At 46.6% G+C, this 22,752-nt stretch overlaps 1 protein-coding gene across 1 annotated transcript in view; it reads right to left on the reverse strand.

Annotated features, from left to right (window-relative positions):
* Nucleotides 1-12,870: 12,870 nt before the first annotated feature.
* LOC121048220 (voltage-dependent calcium channel subunit alpha-2/delta-1-like) overlaps nucleotides 12,871-22,752 on the reverse strand; it is a 92,189-nt gene continuing 82,307 nt past the window's right edge. Inside the window, exons 33-38 of the mRNA XM_040504297.1 lie at nucleotides 20,323-20,381; nucleotides 20,200-20,226; nucleotides 17,264-17,575; nucleotides 14,364-14,479; nucleotides 14,017-14,108; nucleotides 12,871-12,978 (exon numbers count right to left, since the gene is read on the reverse strand). Of these exons, the coding sequence (XP_040360231.1) occupies nucleotides 12,871-12,978; nucleotides 14,017-14,108; nucleotides 14,364-14,479; nucleotides 17,264-17,575; nucleotides 20,200-20,226; nucleotides 20,323-20,381 (714 nt within the window). The remainder of the gene's footprint in view (nucleotides 12,979-14,016; nucleotides 14,109-14,363; nucleotides 14,480-17,263; nucleotides 17,576-20,199; nucleotides 20,227-20,322; nucleotides 20,382-22,752) is intronic.

Genomic DNA, 22,752 nt, shown 5'->3' on the forward strand with positions numbered 1-22,752 from the left:
AATTGTTCTGCCGTAGACGTGCACCTTCACTGAGCACAGGTGTTGCAGTTGGTATTGAGTCCGCTGGTCTGTCGCACGTTTCGTCGACACCAAAGTTTCAACACTCGTTACGCGAATTGCAAGCTGTGTGGACATTTCATCGTGCGCGTTACCTACCCAGTCCACCCGTTCACGCCGCTTTGCGACGGCTGTCTGCAGCGGCTCATTACCAGAAAAGTGGTCTCGCATCGATTTCAGTTCAGCTCGTCCACGGCAGTCGCCACACCCCGAAGGAGAGGATTTATTCGGACAGAATGCCTCTAAAGCATAGCAGCTTCTTTAGTGGTCAGGATAGACTCTTTTCTGTCTGTTTTGTTATATTGTCTTGGATGCTTGCTCCAGTCCTATTTTCTATCAATATTTACTATTCTGGAAAGTTTCAGGCCATGCTCAGCTGTCATTGTATGTTCTGGTGGAGGTGCTGCGCACTTTACCCATAGCCCTTTACTCTGTGTCTACCCTGGCGACTCCTCAGCCGAGTTGCCCGATAACAAGACACGGGTGGCACATTATCCCGAGTCTTAAACCCCCGGCGAGCCGTGAACCAAGTCCTATCCCGAGCCCGGCAGCAAAATTGCAAGACGAGCGAGTACCACAAGGGCGAAACTCGGAAATACATCACGAAGAACTTGAAATCCAACCCAGGCGCTGCTACCAGCAAGAACCAACGGAATTAGGTCTTTTGCCAGAAAAACCGAAACTGACTAAGCCAACAATGACAACCCTGTCGCAGCAAACCACGTTCGCTCCCACCATCGTTTGCATGCCCGTCGCACCTCGCACTCCGATGCCCTTCCACGCAAGGTGCACAAGACGTCGAGGGCTGGATTGAACAATATGACCGTGTCGCCCGCCACAGTGGGTAGATGGACAACCAGCTCCTGCAGAACCTATACTTCTCGTGGAAGAAACTGTGAGGCACTGGTTTGAGAACCACGAATCCTCCTTAACGTCGTGGGAAGTTTGCAAGACCGAGCTGAAGTGCATGTTCATCAGCCAACATTGACAAGAGAGAGCCGAATTCCCGATTCTGTCCAGGACATGGCCCCAACGAGAGCGTCACCACCTTCGTGAAGGATGTTTTGCTTCTGATCGAGCACCCACGCCAACCCTGATGCTACAGAAGACAAGAAGCTAAGAATCCCATGTTCCTCATGTGAGGGACACCTTCAGCAGCCTTGTCCGCAACCCCACGACAACAGTCGAAGGGTTCATATCAATGCAGCTTCCAACATTGAATGCACACTGCAGGCCCGAGCACGTCACTATTAAAAACTCCCCAGCGTCGCGACACTCAAATCGTCCAGCTGCAACTTCGACGCTAGCCCCCCAGGCATCCGTGACATCATTCACAACGGTGTCCGGGAGGAGATAAGGAAGCTAGTTCCTGCCATCAGTTGCCCGGCTTTAATTTTGATCGCCGAGATTTTTTCAGAAGTTTGACAGGTATTTCAACTGGAGACTTCTTCGAGCGAAGCGGCATCTGACGAAACGAGGGCGACTTATGCCACAAAGTCACAACGACCACCACCGGCTACCTGTTACTATTCAATGCCAATTCAACGAAATACCCCAATGCCGAAGCATTCCTGATATTGAGAAGAACCAGTGTAGGTCCGCGCTGAACAAAGTACACCGAGGAAGACGGAGGTACTGCGTATGGCCAACCGAAAACCACTCTGCTACCACTGCATGAGGCCGACCTTGTCTACTGGAGGTGCCCGTACCAATGAATTGGCTTGCAAGGGTTCGTGCCGAACGACCCTCGACCACGTCTTGATAAGCGTCCGGGGAAGATTGAGGATTATCTTCGGCGGTCTTTGTCCCTGGTGCCGACATTTCCCCGAAGCTCGTGATCTACTTCATCTGGACGGGAGGTAAGCACGACAAAGCAGGTGAGCGGCAATGCAAGGAGAGTTGATCTGGTGTCGGTTGTCGCCCAAGGACAATACCTAATAATTTGCTGACACTAATTATCTGTGTCCACGCCATGAAGCACACAACTTCCAACTTTGAGGGAGAATGCCGCTCAGTGACCTTAAGAAATAGAATGGTTGGTTTCTCTCAAAAGTGGACTGTAAGCATCACGAGACTTCACTTTGCCACACAAGACTTCCACAAGTTGCAGTGGTCGTGGGATGCACAATAAATCTCCATTACGAAATGGAAGTGAAATGGCTTGGATAGCAAACATTGTTGCCAGCTATCAAGTCAACGGTACATCAAAAGGCACAGCCATGTAACCAATACATGCCCGAGCTTGCTGCATTGATGCAGAAAACTACCAGGAAAATTTTGCGGATTAGAAGCCAGCCCTGTAGCTTCAGTGCATCAGATGTCAGTAGGCGCACATGACGTATGATTACAAGACGGCATCAGTCGGTTAAAGTTGCTACTCGACCAAACTGAACACCGACGTGCCAGGAGCGTCATCCCACAACAAAGTCCACAGGTATTACGATTGAACGCCTGACAGGAGACTGTCGCAGAAAGAACTTGTTCTAGAACCATTAACTAAGAATCAATAATTATGTAATGCAGTGGAAATAAACATTTGATACACTAACCAGATAAACCTATTTCCGCTTGCCTTTATGCCTTGAGAGTTTATACACCAAGAATTGTGTTCACCACACGCGCAGGTCCTTTTCAGGACACTCGCATCTCTGACCCTTCAATATTAATTGATGGGACATACCAGACTAGCAGACTTGTTGCATTGGGCTGCACTCATTCCACTTTTCCTGAACACACCTCTGAGCATATACTTTAATCGTATGTGTTGATGCATTGTTATATAGCAGGACACTTCCTATACGTAGACCCTTTGCAGAAACCCATCAAGCCACACAAATGGGCATAAAGGCGTAAAGCACACAAATGGGCCCCAGTTCACGTCAAATGCTAATGCAGCATTCGAGTCCAATGGGCGTTGAGCCAAGTTCACAGTGATGGCGGACGTAACATTCTTGTCGAACAAATGACCTAAGTATGAAAGCCTGGAGTAATTAGAATAGAAGCTACTGTAATTTGTTTCATCACAATTTGGCAAACAGCAAAGGCTACAGTCTCGGTGAGCCAATATGCACGTTGGAGAGAGGCACGACAACATGTCATTCAGAGTGCTCGTCTGCACATATTTGTCACACACCTTCGCTCTGTCTCTCTGATTGGCTCGAAGGGGCTGTGGCAGTTGTCATTTTCCAGATTACAATAATACGAAGTATAGACAACCCACACTTTTAAAAAAAAAGGCTATTGAAGAGACCGAAACGAATGGACAACATTTTTCAACAAGACTGCTCTTCAGGCAAGGGGTGAACACAAATACGAATCATCTTATCCAGGTAATTAGACCAAGTAAATAATTGACTGACTAATACAATGCAGTTTTGATGAAAAAAAGTATTGCTGCAATAAATCCTACGAAAGAGAAAAAGGTGCAGTTAATATATGCATACACCAAAACAGTTGTTGTTATTGCAAGTCGAATAGCTTTGAAGCAGGTGCCTGCAACGATTTATTCATCCCCACACTCAATAAAACGTCATCCTCGTAGCTGAAAATAAGTGTGCAGTTCGCACTCACCAAAAAAGGGAGAAAGGCGATCGAATGTAGAACCGCCGATTAGCACAAAGGGCGCAGGAGCTTCCTCGCTAAAAGTTGCTATCGTTATTCGGTGACGCAGGCCTGAAACAACTTCTCCTAGGCCCTAACGCGACGTATACCTTTCGCGTCGATTCATAGCCATTTCAATGTTCAAACAAAGCTAAGAGAACGCGAAAATTTCATGCTAAAAGCACTCAAAGTTCTATCGATCCTCGAACACATCCCGGAATCCGAGCACTGGTACGGCGATACGGCTGATGCTGTCTCACAGGTGTTAATATCCATATGATCCAGAGCGATCTTGCGCAAAAAGGGTATAAAGTCTCATTCCTTCATATTTTCACAATATACCTGCGTCAGCGAGCACGAACAAACCCGAAATCGTCGGAAAGCCGCTGCACATCACGGCTGCCGCGCACCAACAAACTCGTATTCGCCAGCTCTGGGCGCTGCCATCTTACCTGCGACGTCACGGCTCTTGTGAGGTCACGTGACGAGTGGTCACATTTGCGTAAAACATGGCGGCAACCGGGGGGGTGCCACTTCGGAACTTCCGGTTTATCACTCTAAGCCCCTCTACCTCGTTGGGCATCGTCATCCGCTGAGCTGCTTCAGCAAGTTGCGGTGATTGGCCCTCCGGGTGTTGTGCGGGGAAGTAGACGCATGGGCTTTTTTTAGAGTGATTGGACTGTGAACTTCTACACTCTAAAAACAGTCTGTGCTTCTACTTTCACGTACAACACTCGGAGAACAAATCTGCGCAACTCACAGAGGCAGCTCAGCGAATGACAATGCCAAAACATGTTCGACCAAAAAACGCAGTCTGAGTTGTGACATTGAGGGCCGGTTGCACCAACGTCGCTTAGCGCAAAGCGGAGCTTAGCCGGGAACTTAAGCTTAGTTTCGGTTTCGTTCGGTTGCACCAAACTCGCTTATCGCTAAACCTAGCACTAAACTACGCTTAACTTAAGCGCTCAACATTGGGCGCTTTGCTTCTGGTTGTTTCTTAATCCTGGATTAAAAACATGGCGGCTGGTTTGTCACGGTCGACGCGGTGGACGAAATTGGTTGTGCAAAGTGTTTTAGGCTACATCAGCGTGAAAGTTTCGACAAAATGACTTTCTATTGTGACAAGGATGCAAAATATTGTCGCGTGAAGTGTTGATCGACCCCTGTTTTCAAGTTGGCTCTCCACTTTCAGGGCGTGTTAGCCCTAACCGAGAAACGTACGGAGCTGTGGGGCTCACGTCTGTATTCCCGTTGGTTCTTCTGTCAACGAGCTTATTCGTGTGTACTTACTAATTTTCGCATAGCTGTAACGTATTGTTATTTACCACCTTGTTTATCTACACTTGCAGCGCGTATCCTTCAATCTGATCAGCGCGTTGAATAGTGGCAGTACATGATCTCGGCGATCAGCTGATTGTTGACACCTCTGCCGTTTGCATTAGATTGCGGCGCTTTTAAGTAATAAAACAGCGAAAATTCAATTTCTTTCGTTTTCTGAGTTTTGAGACAATCTTCAGTGAATTTTCCTTATCTCGCGAGTAGAATCTTGGCTTCAGAAAACTGTATCGTTCCGTAACTGTAACTTTTTTGGTGATCGCATTTTTTTTATATAGTTTGCTTTATATCTTTCATTCGTTTCCCGAGAACGAGATACTGTTGTTTCCGAGTTGTGCTCTGTGATGGTGTTTTCCCTTTACTTTTGTCGTTTGTTGTCATTGTGACGATGGTTGAGACTATATACCGGAACACGTTTTCAATAAAATTCAGTTGAAAGTTGCGCCTTGTTGTGTCCTCCGTAACTTTTTTGGTGATCGCGATTTTTTTGGAATATTTTGCTTTATATCTTTCAGTCGTGGCGACGACAGATCGTAACGACTACTATGTTAGATTCGTGCATTGCTGTATCGGGGCAGGCTGGGGCAGGTGATGCGAAGAGACGACCGTTCTTATCGGCACGATGTGATGTACTAATGGGAGTTTTTTTTTTTTTTTTTTTTTTCTGAACTCGACAGTGTGAGACTGAAGTCCGTTTGAGGCTGCAGCGGATGTTCAACGACGGTACAGTGCAGTTCTGTCACCTTGCTGATAGCAACGAGTACCGTCGATGCAAGGTCTCGTGACCTGACCTCTCGACGACATCTATTCGACGATTTCCGGGCATTTTCGCAGCTGCCATGGCAAGTTCGTCACTGTTTTGAACTTCATCGGTCTCAGGCTTGACTTGGTTTTAGTAGTCATCTTACCTGCCTACTTATATCCATGATGTTTTGTCTTCAGCGATGTAGCGAGTAGAGTGTCCTTCTCGCGTTCGGTGAGATTTGGGGCCCCCGATGGCTCCTTCGCCTCAAAATGTGAGCACGAAAACTACAACCACTGTCAAAATATCCTGTTATCAACCGATATTAAACACACAATCACAGATGTAAAGAGCATTCGTGTTTATTTGAAGCTTTGACTTCTGTTATTGAAGGTTAAACGAAAAAATGATTGAATTTGGAGACCTTTAATTTGTTACTCACCGAAGAAATACAGCGAAAAGCAGACGCCGACGACAACTACTACGGCAGTTGTTTTTTTTTTTTTTTTTACATCACGTGATTCCTCTCCGCCAATCGTATTCGTCGCTCTGAGCGTTCCCTAGTTTGCTCTGTTTGTCCCTAGATTCCCTACGCAAATCCACCGTTTAGCTAGGGGCGCGTCTGTAAAGCCAACTTAACGTTGGTGCAACCGGAATTTAAACCCGTGCTTACCTAAGCTCGGTTTAGGGCGCTAAGCCGGCTTAGGAAAGTGCCGCTTTGGGTTAAGGTAAGCGGCGTTGGTGCAACCGGCCCTGAGCAATGCAAAACGTCACGCTTGCATTGCTTAATGTCTCAGCTCAGACTGTGTTTTTTGGTCTAAACATATGTTTCGGCATCGTCATTCGCTGAGCTGCCTCCATAAGTTGCGGTGATTGGCTCTCCGAGTGTTGTGCGGGAAAGCAGACGCACGGGATTTTTTTTTAGAGTGTATACGGGAATCATGAAATTGGGCTATTTAGCGAGATCCCTATGTGTTGATATTAAACCTAAAAGAGAGGATCGGTCGTCTCATAGGAGTAATAAAAATATCTCCAACAAATATCTCGCCAACCGGCCCTTCATCTAAACCTCCGAAGAACTGACCATAAAATATTTGATGAACATTTCAAGAAGCGGTGCTATGGCAGAGGTTGTTTTCCCTCTGAAAGTACGCAAATTGCCTACAAAGCGTGTTTCCGGCGCTTAAAAAAAAAAAAAAGGCTTATAAAGTGTTTTAATTGACAAGCGTGAATTTTCCCTCGAAGTTAATATGCGCGTTCTTTTTATTGCTCGTGATACTTCTGACAGTGAGAGACTATTGTAGACGCATGACTACTTTTCCAAACAAACTTTTATACGTTTTGTTTTTTAACATGTACGTTAAACAGATACGCCTTTAATCAGCTAGGCACACGAGAGCGTTAGCTTTTAGAGCTTTAATTAGGAGGTTAGAAACAATGAATCAATAATGAACCAAAGGGTTTGTTCACTTTTAGTTTGCGAATAATTTCCCTCGTCTGGATGTGATGAAAAAGCCCCTTTTCTTGGGTAGTTCAGGAAAAAAAAAAAACCCGTCGTTTTGGCTTTAGAGCCAAGTGACATACGCGCACACCTACGACGGGCAGTCATGCACGATACACTGCAAAAGAGAAGAATCAATAAAAGGTATCAACAGGTGACGGGAAACACGAAAAAGGATTTTGAACAACGAGGTCGTGATCCATCGGTTGTATTTCACTGGGCTTTATTTAACACTGAACCGCATAATGTGTAGGCTTGCTATATACACACAAGTTTTTATACATCAAATTTGTTTCTCATCTTTGAAGTGTACGATCCCTTGAATGACTGAACGTGGCCTTGGAGCCGTAATTCAAGGCAGCATGCGGGTCAAGCTGTAGGGTTTATTCTCGAGTCCCACGACTATGTTATTAGTTCATTGGGCGTTTCTGGTTGGCTGAAGACTGAGTTACGTATTGGCAGTTTGTGTGGGTGGTGTTATGTGCTTTAAGCAAAGGAGCGTCCCAGTGCGTAGTAATCAATCGCGACAGCGCAAAGAAAATAAATATTCTTATTTTTTTTTTGTTTTATTGTTAGGCGAAGCGCGTGACACCAGACTTTTAAAAAAATAAAAGAAGACACAAATTAAGTTAAAAATGTGTTCATAAAGGAATCCATCTTAGTAAAACTTCCATAGGGTATCTCATTCAGTAGGAACAGGGCCAGGAAATGTAAAGATAAATATATTTGCTATATGCCTTTTTTGTTGTTCTGCCATACACATTACGACAGACTCACTGCAACTGTTTCGATATCTGATTGAATTGGAATAAGATGTCACACAATGTAAGTGATAATTATGCAGAGAGCTACCTTATATTCAACTTGATTGTTTACTGGTGCAGAATAATCAGGAGCAATGTCCGATTTTTATGCAGCGTTTACTCACGTATTGGTCGGCGAACCGTTCACAGAAAGGAAAGGGATGGTACGAAACAAGCAAAAAAAAAAAACAAAAAAAAACAATGGTTGTAATTTATCGCCCACTCCCTGTGTTAATACAAATGTTGAGATGCTGATATGGATTGTGAGTAGTAATCACGGTGATTCAGATGTCAGGGACCGGTCTGTGCCGTCGGGACGTACTTAGCAAATCATTTGTCGATCTGAGAACCGTACGTTACGCATATTGCTCACATTTAAGTCCCGTATTGCTCTGGGTCAATAATTCTGATGTTTCACTAACAAATTAAAAATAACAGAACCCACAACACTATGGCCCTTCGAACTAAGAGACGCGGGACCTTTTTAAATGTATAGAACGTTTACAATGGTATTGCGTCGAAGTGCCTGAAAATAGCCTCACTTTGAACAAGGGAATTGATGGCTACATAAACAATTATTTCCCATCACTTTGAAGAGTTTTAATTTCAACGACAGCTGACGTTCTCAAAGGACGTAAATATAGCGTGCTTCTTGAGTTGTTTTAATGTGTATATCAATGCTTTCGCGAAAGTATTGGTAGCTATAATATTTGAGCTCTTGTTAGATATTTTCGACTACACGCAATTTAAATTTTATCAGCAAGATATGTTTTTGGCTTGTTCTTAGTATGTGTATGTGATAAACGAAACTAAAATTAGAGGTACATTGCAGGAAACTCCCGTTCAACCACTGCCTCGTGATAAAAGCGAAGCTCACGGAAATTATACACTAGCGCCAACGTAACTGGCATGTGTATGTTTCATCATCGTGTGCCTAAATGCAACGAACAAAAGACACGGAGTTCACATACTGGTATAGATGGTATAGAAACAAATCCTTTATTTTGTTTTTTTCTGGTTTGCCACAAAAACGAATTGATGCAGCCGAGACAATTTAATTTTACGTCACGACGACAGGCAGAACCAGTGCAGCTTTAACGATTGCCACTAGGAGTTGAGTTATTTCATCGGAGGAAATAGATATCGCACCTTGAGTCGATACAGCAAAGCGTATACACACAATTTTATTATTCTTTTTTTTTAATATTTGAGAAGCATTTGTAAATGGTTTCGGATGAGATGCGCATATGGAGTTTTTGCTGATTGGTTTAACAACATCTCCCGTGACGTGACTGACAGGGAGGATTTTACGAATACGGGCAATACCACTCAGAAAACAAGGCTTGCGCCCCACCCCCTCCCCCTAACGTTATCGCTAGTGAATCCACGCGGCGTCACCCAGCTCGCGTCAGCGTCGCTGCCAAAGCGTCTTGCAGCGTCTCACAGGCGCCTGCCGCTTTGCGGCATACGCTAGTTGAGCTTCGGCGTGTTGGCCGCTTTGGGGCGGGTCGGGGATTCACTAACAATGAGGTCATGCGCCGGGCTTGTCTTCTACGTGGTATTGTTATAGGACACTGAACACGGATCACACGGAACACATCTACTGCAGATACTGCGCGAAAGACCACACACACACACACACACACACACACACACACACACACACACACACACACACACACACACGCACACGCACACGCACACGCACACGCACGCGCACACACACACACACACACACACACACACACACACACACACACACACACACACACACACACACACACACACACACATGAAAATAATATTTTCATCATTCTTGTCCAGCACGCTTGCACCTTTGCATTTAATTGCATTCTAATTATAACCTTAAATTGCAAGCTTCACCCTTGTTGGTGTTAGACTGGTGGCAGCTGATAAAACCCGTTTGCTCTACTGATGTCTAACCCCTGGTTAGCTCAATTGGTAGAGCGCTCCACCTGTAATGGAGAGGTCCCGGGTTCGATACCCGGACCAGGCGGATTTTTTCGGTCGCGCACCAGTCACCTAGCTGTGTTTGGAGATTTGTGTTTGTCCTTTGTCCCTCTTGTTCCCCTTCTCCAGGATTTATTTCCATTATATATATATATATATATATATATATATATATATATTACAAAAATGTGCCTGATAATTATATGAAGACATATAAGATCCTATAAGAACTTATATAGGCCTGACAAGTGCCTTGTACAATTTATATAGTTTCTGATGTGTTTAATTGGGAAATCTTATATAAATGTTTTTTTTTCCTTTCCTTATAGGGCTGGACCACCCACTTCATACTCGTCTATATAGAATATGATACCGTCAAGATAAATCTACATAAAAGATTTTAACAAAAAAATTAAATCAGATGTTGATTGGTAAGGTTACATAAAAAACCGCAACGTACCCCAAATTTGTTTACCTTACTACAAAAAAAAAAAAAAAAAACTGCGAATATAGGTTTTGCGCGTGCGAGCGCGCGCGTGTGTGTGTATGCGTATGACAATTCTCTACGTCGAAACGCCGGTGATTTTTCACCTTTCTCGCAAACAGCGTCGCAAGGAAGGCATAAAGCTTTCCTGCATGAGCAGAGCCCAACCCACGCGAAGATTTGTACTCGCGGAGGCTGTCCCGAAAAACAACGAAAAAGCGCGTTTGCGCCGTCTACGAAGCGTGAGCGCAGATAGCGGTTACAAGAAATAAAAAGCAGGACGCAGTCTTTCGCATTTTTCGTGGGAACAACATCCAAACAACACGGAGCAAAGTGAATGGTCGTAGTATTTGCCACAGCTAAATCTTTGAAACAAACATAATTTCAAGAAAGAAAGAAAGTAAATAAATAGCGAGCGAACTTTTTGTTGCGGTGACTTGCTGGCTCTCTGGTTCACTTGGCCTCCTGGGCGAGGAACCACTACACGCGGGGTCTTGATGGGAACTCATGCACGTTCCCTAAAGCTGGTTGGCGGGTGAGTGATTGTTTCTCAGCAAAAGCGGCGCGGAGTTCTCTGAGGCAACGGAGCTGATTTACGGAGACAGGGCGGAGTCTATTGCGTTACACAGCTCGATTACACCTCCCGTCGACACCAACAAGCCTTATAACGAAGGGAAGGAAGTTCATATCGAATTGTGTATAGAGTAATTAAACATGTTTAGTTTCTCAGGTTAAAGTGGTAGGCCTACGTGAGAAGTGCCATAAATGAGAATTCCTATTTTCTGCCAATCCGCCTTCGAACTTGGTAAACGGGTAAGCCGTTTCTTTAAGCAGTTATTTATATGCCTACGCCTAACAGTCCGTGATTTCAATTTTTAAATTTACAGTACTATTTTAGCAGATATGTTGGTCATCAGTTAGTCTTAAATACCGTATATGTCAACGTCATAGGCATGTGTAAGAGTGTCTGATCAGTAGGCAAGCATTTGGGGCCCTTACAACGGAAACGTAAGTCCAACTATTGTAAGGAAATCTCACTATTAGGCGATTTTAGAGACGGGACATCCACCTCTCATGCATACTGGGGCGGGCGCATCATGTTATACATTTAAGATATTTAAACAAGACGAGTACAATAAATTTCTAGGAATGAATGCGTCGTGTAATCACTTGTTTTTGTTACTCCATTCATCGGCTGCATATTAGAAGGAACTTGGTGGGCCTTGTGGTAGTTAATTTAAAACATGGCACTAAATTCCCGGTTCAAGCCAGTCTGCAATATTCAAAATTAAATCGATCTTTCCACATGTCGTCAAGGCGACATTTATGACACGACGTTCCCATGACAATATTCTACTCACCGACATCCGACGTCACAATTTATGCTGTCTAAGGAAGCATCGATCGCTTATCGTAATAATTTTCCGACCTCATACAAGGACCACTTCGTCATTCAACACAACGCCATAACATCGAGGAGGGCATGCTCCCCGATAATTAGGGTAATACTACTCTTTACCCTTTCCTTGTAGGTGTTGACACTATCGTAATTTTTCTTGTAACTTTATCACGGTGATGAAATATAAGACCATGCTTGAGCGGGCGTTGTCTACCAGCTAAATGCCGCAGCCAGCATGAGGAAGTCTTCTCTCTGATACCCGCTCACCCGTCACGGATGCTTCGGTGCCTCGAAGAGTGGTCGCGAAACTAGTAGAAACATGCTCCTATTACGTAGAGAAAGATAGAGAGATAGAGATGGAAAGAAAGCAGGGTCAAGCTAGGCGCGGAACATTAAACAAACTCGCTCCGGCTTTCTGGGAGGGTGTACGAAACGCAAAGCTCGAAGCATCAACAACAACAAGAACGGCAACAACGCTAGAGCGACGGCGACACCGCTAACCACCGGGAGCGGTCTCGAGTTGGGTTCGTTCCGGACGTGCGCACTGGAGCACCAATGGCTGTTCTCCTTCGGGACTTCTCCGGAAGGCGTCGTCACCGGAGAGCGCACGAACCCAGTTGTCTTGTTCCCGACACCACCAAGTATACGTGTCACGGCGTGGTCGCCTCCGGACCACGTCATCACCTCACCACGACCGCTTCTCAGGGGACGCGGCCTGGCTTGTCTTGGGTAATGGCGACTCCTCCTAGGGAACGAACGACGGCACCACCACGTGAAGAACCATCCGTCGCAAGAGTGTTTTTCGAGTAGCTGAGTCTGCCGGTGCCTGTCTTTTAGGGTTTTTTTTTCTTCTTTTTTTGGGGGCGATGCGAGATAAACGTGTCACTCCGGTGCCTGGGGGAAGCTGTGACTTCGAAGCGGAAAGGCAAACGGTCGGCTCTACAGTGTCCTGCCGTCCACATGGTAGCACTCCGGATCTCACAGTGCGGCCAAGACAGCGGAAGCAGCGAGGGCCAGCGCTGACGAGATCAGTGCCACTGTTGACGTCACAGAGGTGGAGGCTCGTCCGCAAACACGGTAGTCCTCCTGAAAAAATAATAAAAAAGGAACTTTTATCCATCATATTGATAAGCCCTCGGGGAGCACAGAATACGTCGTTTAGGCATTATGCGTGCCTTGTAATTTGTTAAGCTTTGGTACGGAACGCTTTCGGTAGTTTCGGATCTGTTGCGCGCGCGACCGACTCGTGGATTCCCCAGGTATGGCAGTATGGTCAAAACAAGTCTAAACTTATGCCGGTCACGCAACGTCGTGAGATCACGTGGAGAGCTACGCTTCGTTATTCGGAAGCCAGCAGCGCTCGCCGACCATCGCCTGTTGCCACAGGCTCCCTGGAGTCATTATTGTTGTCCCTTCCCCTTGCAAATAGCGAGCGATTGCAGATTTGGAACTTGGGGCATTCGGTATCGATAGTAGAGCTGCAGAGCATCCGCTCCCAGGGTCACATTGTAACGTGATGCAGCAGACGAATTATCTCTTCCAGAGCTATATGTATATAGGGGCCCTGACCCCTTCTCGCTAACAGCACCGCCGCGTGGCCACTGCCGCTGCTGCTACGGCCGCAATTCTGGCTCTTCTCCCCGATAGCGCTCTAACAAGCGGCCGAAGTTATTTTAGAGCGCAGCTCTTAGGCGCCGGCTTCGGGCTTGAGCGGCGTCGGTGTTGCCGTCGCCGTAACCAAGGTCACCCCAAGGTCACGTGATCCCTCCCAAGGTCACGTGACCCCCAAGGTCTCGTGACCCCCCGAGATCGCGTGGCCCCCCTCCCCGAGGTCACGTGACCCCCCCTCCCCCCCCCCCCCTCCGGGGTCACGTGACCCCCTCCCCCCGAGGTCAGGTGACCCCCCCGGAGGATATTAAAGAATGAGCGGAGGAGGAGGAGAAGGAGGAGGAGGGGTCTACCCTCCCCTCAGTACCCTTCCCTTCTCCCCCTCAAGAGCTGCGCTCCAATTCGGCGTTACAGGGAGTTGTAAACGGCTTTCACTTTTTTCATCTCAACATGGCAGTTTCCTTTTTTAATCTCACGTTCCGTTGCTAATCTCGCGAGTGAGAGTATAGGAGCTACCAGGTCACAAAACGACACCTTTGCATGGTCGTAGCACTTGTCGGGGCGCCGTCGATACCGATGTGGACGCTGACAGGGCGCCGGGTCATCAACTGGGATGGGGAAAAAAAAAAGAAAACTTGTTTCGAGAAACTACAAAATATAAAGCGCCGAAAAAACAAACAAACAAAAACGACAAGACAAAGAGGAGAGTAAACAGGACAAGGCGCTCCCGTATGCGCCTTCTCCTGTTTACTCTCCTCTTTGTCTTGTCGTTTTTTTGGCGCTTTGTATTTTGAACGTGAGCCAACTGGCCCAAATTTCCACGTTGTCGAAGCTACAGATCAGCTCCGCCTCGACCGTCTCACCTTCAGTGGGTGCTTGTAAAGGTGTCGGGGGTGGATCGCAGAATACTGGAGCACACGGCATCTTCGAGATAACCAGGATCAGGTTTGTGTAGCCCACTCGTCCCACGCCGTACTGCCTGCTCACACCGTTTTTGCGAGATCAAAACTGGTTTGGACCACAAGATGCGCGAGGAAGAGTTGCTTCTTTGACTGTGCATGTTCACTCTAAATCTCGACATGCTTTTTTTTTAAGTAAGTTATATTTTTAGAAGTACACAGAACTAAACAAGAGCATGCTTGCTTCTTGAATTCAGAAATTCAAGCTCATTGCAGACAGAAAGAAAATGCTAAGCAAGAATTAACTTTTGTAGTTTGTATTGAGCCGAAATATAGTATCTGGATACTTATCTGAAGAAAAACGCGAGCGTTTTCCTTACCATGCTAACTGAATTTTACTTTCACGAGTAATTCAACGGATTCCACAAAATCTTAAAAGAAGAATGATTAAACTTAAGGGGTAAACCGATTTGGATTGCCCAACTTCAGAACCCATTGCAATACGAGCGACGCGCAGAGCTACTATAGTCAAATACACATTAAGAATGCGCCAGAAACTTCTCCCTCACCCACACTATCATCATCCAGTGTACCTCCGCGACGCTCAAATAGTCCCCTACCGAGACGCACGTCGCACTCGCGTCACGTAACTCATCATGACTGTTTCTTTCCTCCGGTTTGTCCGTGGAGAAATTCGATACCATGGCTGGTGCGTTATGCTGCTTATTTTTTCATTATTTTACTTGTATCCGGCTGTAGCTTCCCATCTGGGCTTCACACACTCCTTTAAACCGCTCGTTGTTTTGGATCACGCCGACTATAAATCCCTTTCGAAAGTCACTTGCCGATTATTAGAAGGTTGGAACCTCTCCATAATGGCGGAACAACTGCACCGGGGAACGTGCAAGCCATTCCATGAGATAGATAAACGTCGGAGCGCGGCAAACACTCCGAGCCGACGAGCCAATCAAACAGCGTCGAAAGTGCAACGTCACTGCGCTCATCGCCTTTTTTTGTGGGTGTGTTTTTTTTCCAGTGTGCCGTGACGTTGAGGTTTTAGTCCGCCATTGTGCAGGGTTTCACAGCTGCCAGCAGAGGGCAGTATTTCGAAAGGGGTCTATGGACCTTTCCAATCATCACCTTTTGTAAGCTGCCATCTTTGCCATTCTGGACTGTGGAACAAGTTTTGAGCTTGCGCAGCTAGTGGCTCTCTTTCACGGAATATAAGACGCCACGCATGCGTCCACAGGTTACTCAACAGTTTTCGCCTGGTTGACGCGCGCTGGAAAGGTCTAAATTCACCGACAGCTTAAAAAACGCAGGGCGTGACTTCTTATAATCACGCTTGTTGCCTCGTCCTTCCTTCTTCGGAGTTCTTATCAGATAAGACCTCGATTTTATTGGCTACAGAGTGAGAATATAGACCTTTCCGTCGCTTATCACGCGGGCAAAACATGCCGAGTCACTGGGCTAAGGACAGATGCGCAGCGTCTGATCTACCGTACAGCAGAGCAACAGCACTCGCTCAAAAGGCGTTCCAGAGCCCAGCAGACAAAGATGGCAGCGCGCAGAAGGCGATTTTTGCAAAAATCTATAGGATGCATGTACCTCGCCACATCGCGCGTTCCTTAAAAGAGCGGTGCAACAATTTGGGTGCTTTGCTTAAATAATTTGGGAGCTGGTGTCTCGACCTGTAAAGAACAAAAAACCGCTTTTGCCTGCATGTCCTAGTTTTTTTATTCAAAATGGACAAAGATTGAGGTTTTCGGCATCTCTCAACTTTTTCACCATCTTCCGAGTCACGTGCGCTGTTACGTCAATGGAGGACGCGCGGGGTTCCGGTGAAGCTGTCTCTCTAGAGCCATCAGTGAGCAGCGAGAACTCACTCGCTCGCGACCACGTGACCACGGGCTTGCGCAGCGCGATCAACATCGCAAAAGAAGGAAAGTCTCATCCGCGTCCGGCCATCCCCGTCAGGCTTTGCCCCCGTTCCCCTTCTGCTTTTGGCGGCTGTTCGCGGTAACAGATAGACGGTTTTGTTGACCTCGGATAGATGGCGCCACTAAAACTTCGTATAATAAAAGTTTTGTCGATGATACCAGGTTTTTGACGCATTCATATTTATGTTTGTACGACAAGATTTACAGAAAAATTACCTTTTATCGAGCAGGTATTTGAACAACTTCCTATCTTTTGACAAGTCCCCCATTGACGTCACGCCGCTAGTTTCTCATGGCCGCCGTTCGCGGCTGCAGGTCGGGAAATATTATAATTTTTGCTTTGCGATTACGCGGCGGAATTGCAACATTTTGAAGGAGGTGTGTTTTTTGTCCTTTGTGACAAGGTAAACAATGTCAAAAGTAGAAGATGCAAGCCCTTTCAACATTAAAATCGTTGCACAGCTCCTTTAAAGGGCCCTTGAAAACAAAACGCAAACAAACAAAAATGTGTTTTTAGACAGTCTGGTTGGGACACGCGTGTCAAAAAATAAATTTTACGCAAAAACAATTTTTTTAGAGCAATATTGACGGCGCAAGACACGATTTAGTCGGTGGTCACCTCATTTCCACTTGTTTTCTCTCTCCGCATTTTGTTGAGGTGGAAAGAGAAATGGTTATCTCGTTGAGCGAATGACCGTTCCGTGACGTCATGAACTTTGCGCGCAGAATTTCAAATAAATCTCTCACCGTCAATATTGCTCTAAAACATTTTTTTTCGCGTAAAATTAGTTTCTCGACATGTCTGTCCCAAGCAGACTGTAACATGTTTTTTTCCTTTCAGGGTTTTCTTTTTAGGTGCCGCCGGCGACTACAGTCCATTCGGGCCAGGCCTTATGAATAAGACAGCTCTCCTCGAGTACGCACCTGGAGCAGTTCTCGCAGTCCAGGCTGCTCATGAAGTAACTGCTCCGGTTTCCGAAGTGGTACAGGGCCTCCCTGGTGGTGCACACGCGGTAGTCGTCCGGCGCGTACGAGCTCTTGGGGCCACCTTGGCCGACTGAGCACCCAGGGTCGTCAGCGACCACAGCGACCTGAGCCCATGTGCCGAAAACAAAAATATGCTTTGCTTTAAGCTGCAAGTGACACGCCTCACGCACCAATTTTAATTTTACAGCGCAATTATATTCTTTTAAAAGGCCAAGCTTTCCGAAATTGCATGGAGCACGCATCGAAGAACTATTAAAGAAAAAAATGAAGGACGCCATAACTTCGGCTTTAAGAGTGGAACGCGATAGCGTTATTGGGCCCCGTTCTCATCGCCTTCTTATTCCCTTCTCATGGTCTTCCTGTCGGTCAGCAGGAAGTGCGGCGGACATGGCCTAGATCAATAGAGGAAAAACAAAAGAAAAAAAGACACCCGTCCTAGGTAGTAGCGTGTGTGGCTCGAAACCGAAGGGTCGTAGGTTCGAATCCCTCCTAAAGGGGTATTCACACGAGGGGTATTCAGGCGCGCATCACGAGATGAAAACGCGAGGCTTTTGCACATCGCAAAGCCTGACGTTTTCGTCGTGGGATCCGCGATTTCTTCCTCGTGTGAATACTCCTTCAAGGGGTACTGAGATGAGGGAGAAATCCCGGGGGATTTATCCATGGCACGCGCATCCCACGACGAAAACTTCAGGCTTTGCGATGTGCAAAAGCCTCGCGTTTTTGTCTCGTGATGCCCGCGTGCCGGGGAAAAATCCCCGGGATTTCTCCCTCGTGTGAATACTCCTTAAAGGTCTTAAAATGTTCCTTCAAGGTAAAAGAGTTACTCTATGAAGTGAAATCTTTTGAGACATGCAGCGACCTTTAATTCGCACTACGTGTAATGTTTTTTATTCACATTCATTCCACGCGTGACGTCACGCTTCCCGTGAGGGTTGCGTGTTTGAAATTTCTGGGCGAGGTCATGTGGCTGTGACGTTATGACCCGGTCAACCAATGAGGATTGTCACGCCACCGACACCGGTTTTTTTGTGACACGATGTCCTTAACACTACTCGTTAAAGAAGACTGTGATAACACCAAAGGCCACAAGATCCTGAACTTCGAAGCATCCGATTGCGCAACGCCTAGTCAGATGTCGCGCTAGTAGCGCGACAATAAGAGCCGGAACACAACATCGGCGCTTCTTTATTTTGCATTTTCCCTAGAAAAATCTTGACGAGCATCAAAATTTGCCGTATTGATCAATTACCAAGTAAGCACTTTCGACTTCACTAGATAGTTTTCGTGGTACCCTTTAAACAATAATGAAAACAATAATAAAAATCAATAATGACCATCGCTTGTTTGTGCTAACTAGGTCGTGCTCTGTACATATGCATGTGACGTTCATCGCCGACCTTTTAAGTTATTCCAACAAAAACTGGGAGTACATTTGGAGAGTGTTCACAATGCACGAAGGTAATTTTTGGTTGGTGCAGCTTTTACTTGGAGTTAACGAAGATTGTGTCAAGAATAAAAAAGAAAAAAAAATCTGCGGAGAGCAACTGTTAGCTCATCATCGAGTTATTACCAGTCTTCCTGACATATATTCTAATATTTATGAGTATATATTCAATTAACTTCTTTAGTTTTCACTTCCCCCACGAAACTCATTGCGAGAATTGTGTTCATGCAAAACATTTGTTATAACACGGTGTAATTTTCGTTGTATAGCTTTGGAACAAATGGTGAGTGGTGAGAAAAAGGGACGTGCTCAACAAGCCCTGTTTTTGTCGATATAGGTCGCATAGATTATATTATAATGAACAAAAGTTTCATCAAAGTCTTCTTTGCAAGTTAAGAAAATGCTGACTAAAACACGCATAAAAGTCAAATTACACAGATATTAAAAAAAATATGGCTTCTCTGAACTGCATAAAATATTACAGTGAGTTGAAACCCGAGGGAAAGCTAGCGAGTTTTTATTTCTAGTCGGGCCTTCAATTTTATACGTGACTTAGGTTACCGGTAGAAGTTAGACGTTACCGGCGATTGTCGAAACTTTCTAAATGCATGCTGGTAAGTCCCATTGTCAGGAGGACCGTATTCAATGGATCTGGTGTGTGGGAACGTACTCTGGAATGTTCTTAAAGGGATATTCACACGCTGGAGAAATCCCTCCGCTTGCTCCCCGGGATTTGCATCACGTGGTAACAACGTTAAGCTTCTGCGCGGAGCCGTGCTGACGTAGACATCCCAGGGGGAGGGGCGAGCTTTGGTTCGGGCTGCACAAGCGCTGTCCGCCTTGGCTTGGGATCTCTTTTGCAATTGGCGGCATTTTATTCGCGTGTCCGGCATTTTTCCAGATTTTGCTCAGCGAGATGCCGGTGGTGGCACGGGGATCATCCAACTTGTTGTGGATTGCCGATGATGTCGTCCGAGGCATCTTAAGGTGTCTTCGGTATTCATCAATGCCATCCTCAAGCCGCTCCTCTCACAACTAGATTTTGATTCCACGTCCTTTGTGTTGTATCTAGCAACTCAAGAAGCATCTTTCTTTTAACAGGAAGCAGTTCGTCATCTTCTGCATCTAACCGCGCTGCTGCTATAATCGCGTAGGGCCGTTTTATGTGTGATTCTACTGTCGTCAGGGCGCACCGAGCCCTGTTGTCGAGCGTGCGGTCGCTACATGGATCTAATAATATTAACATCCCTCTCGGCTTCTCCCCGTTCGAGTGGATGCTTGAGTAGGGGAGGGAGTCCCGCTGGTTCCGCCGATCACTGACGTCTCGCGCTTCCCTTCCCCGTAAACCATCCCTGTGTGGCCCTTAAACACGGTAACAAAATCATATAAAAAAAAAAAAAGAAAAGACAAAACAACGTCGTCTTACGTGTATATCCAGACTTTGAGTAGTTGCCTGAAAGGAAAAAGAAAACAGGTCTTCAACATGACGAAAAGTTTGGTAATCAACTACAACAAAGTGAAAAAAAAAAGTATGCTCCACAAATCTTACCAAGATGCCGCGTCTAACACCCAGCTGATGTCGAAGATGTGAAAAATGTTTTTTAGAGGCTGCAAGAAGAAGCAACGATAACATTTTAATTGTTTATTTACACGTACTCATTGTTCTGCCGGAGTGAATTAAAAGGTGGGATTAAATTTGCTGTGCGTTTGTAGATTTGCACAAAAATAAGTACAAGCGCGCTGGCTTAGACCACGCGGGTAGAGGAGTGTTTCAGCTATCTTGTGCCAAGGTCTAAAAAAAGTTGGTCGCTACGCGTGTTGAAGAACGCAGTATTGTTCACGGTCCTATTGAGGAAGTAAAAAAAAATTTTCCGGTTTCCAAATTTGTTAATTTACGCAAAATAATGAGCTAACTTTTGAATAATAATTTATGTGCTAACCTCCTTATACAAAAATTGTCGGACGTTTTGAGTTACATTCCATTTTGCCGCTCTCATCAGGTAGCCTCTAAGTGGCTTATTTTAGTGGCCCTTAAATAAACAACAACAGCAACTGAGATTAAAAAAAGGCCAGACAACACACATGAGCGATGAAAACGGGCGCCACGCGGCAGTTTCCATAGCAACTTGAGCGGACGGTGTGACGTGTTGTGTAAACGGAAAAGCACCGGACCAGACCCTCCCTATCTAATCCGTCCGGCAACGGTGAACTCATTGAGTAGCATCGCCACATGGCTCCGGTCGGCTTGCCCGGAAACAAGGCGAGAGGCGACAAGGGGGTGCCGTGGGACCACCGTGTTGGCGTCGCCCCAGCTAGGCGCGGAGCTAAGCCGGACCCTTCTTTCTGGCTGCGTTAACGCTGGTCCGAAACGGGGTCAGCCGACTCAAGAACAGGAGGATTACCGGGCCAGGATTCCGGGTAACGACGCGCCAGCTGCGGGACCTCCGTGAGGGTGGGATTATCCCCGGACGCTACCTGCGGATGATCCGGCCAAGCCCTTTCCCGTGCCTCAACGCCGTCTGATGGAGGGGTCAGCACTACCACGGCCAACGTCGTCACCCGGGCAAACACTGGACCCCTTGCTGTCGCCTCCTCGGCGCAGCTTTCGAGGGCAAGGGTGCCTCGGCGCCGGAGTGTAAAGTCCGGCCACAGCTGCAGTGTGTGCATGTGGGTGTGTGCGTGCTCAGGGGATGAGTGAAGGCGGGGCCTGAACATGATTTGTTGGCAGCTCGGCCACCATTGGCTGCCAGCCGCGAGAGTACCGAAGAGCGACCCTATAAAAGGGGCAAACAGAACGTCGCATCTGTGCTCTCGGACGTTGTAACTACTTTGTACATACGTATTAAACAAAGTTTCGTTGCGAGAGACCCTCCCGTCTCGTCATGTTCCTGGACGGGAGTCTGCCCGCTGCTCCTTTCCTGGCCTGGCCCTGCGTGACGCTACCCGGAGAACCCCCTCGGTCCCAACAGACGTGAATGCTATACCATGCCACCACGTTACAGCGCCCACGCAAATTGCTATAGGAACTGCCTCGCGGCGCCTGTCTTCATCACTCACGTGTCCCCCCTTTAGGGCTTTTAGTCACGTGTGATTTTTTTTAAATATCTCGATCGCTGTCTATGAAGCTCGAAGTAATTAGACGCAGGAAGGCTACCTCGATGGATAAGGCACAATTGGATATGTTTCCCAACACGCGCTACAATGTTTCATCGGATTTGCGCCCACATTATTTAAAAAGAGTTAGATAATTAATTTATTTGTGTTGATTAGTCGATTCGACACACCACAAATATTATCTTGACTTGCTCAATAGGACTGTGACGAACACTGCGTTGGTTTGAGACGCGTAACGTGCGCCAGCTTGGCACAAGTTGGCGGAGTCACCAAAGATGTTTTGTATATTTCTCATTGAATCACGAAACGATACATGGTAAAATATGATCAGTATGGGTCGTGGTTTAAATTGTTCGAAGCGGTAGCTTTATAGGACCACTTAACCCAGGCGCGGCCTATGCACGAAGTCTGTGGGTTGTTCGGCTCGTAACCGCTAAACGATCTTAAAAAAAGCGGCGACCGGTGGCAGGGATCGAACCCCGGTCAGCGGCGCGGAAGCCGATGGCGCTCTGAGCTACGGACGCGGCAGGCAGGAACGGGTGGAGCAGAAGCACGAGGTGTGAGAAAGCGCGCGAAGTGGAGGGGTGTGGAAAGGGCAGAAAAGAGGAGCAGAACCAGGTGGCGTAGAAAGAGGGCGCGGAACGAGGAATGAAAGGGGCAGGAAAGCGCACTTCTCCTTATTGGTGGCTTAAAACCGCCAAACAATTTCGACAAAAAAAAAAAAGAGAGAGAAAGGCAATTCGCGTTAGGGATTTAACCCCGGTCACCGGCATGGAAGCCGCATGCGCTGCGGATTGAGCTACAGATTCAGCACGCAGAAACGGGAGGATCAGAAGGATGTGGTGTGAGAAAGCGAGCTGCGCGG

This window comes from Ixodes scapularis, unplaced genomic scaffold, assembly GCF_016920785.2.
Source record: "Ixodes scapularis isolate PalLabHiFi unplaced genomic scaffold, ASM1692078v2 PGA_scaffold2__306_contigs__length_199485367, whole genome shotgun sequence".
Taxonomy (NCBI): domain Eukaryota; kingdom Metazoa; phylum Arthropoda; class Arachnida; order Ixodida; family Ixodidae; genus Ixodes; species Ixodes scapularis.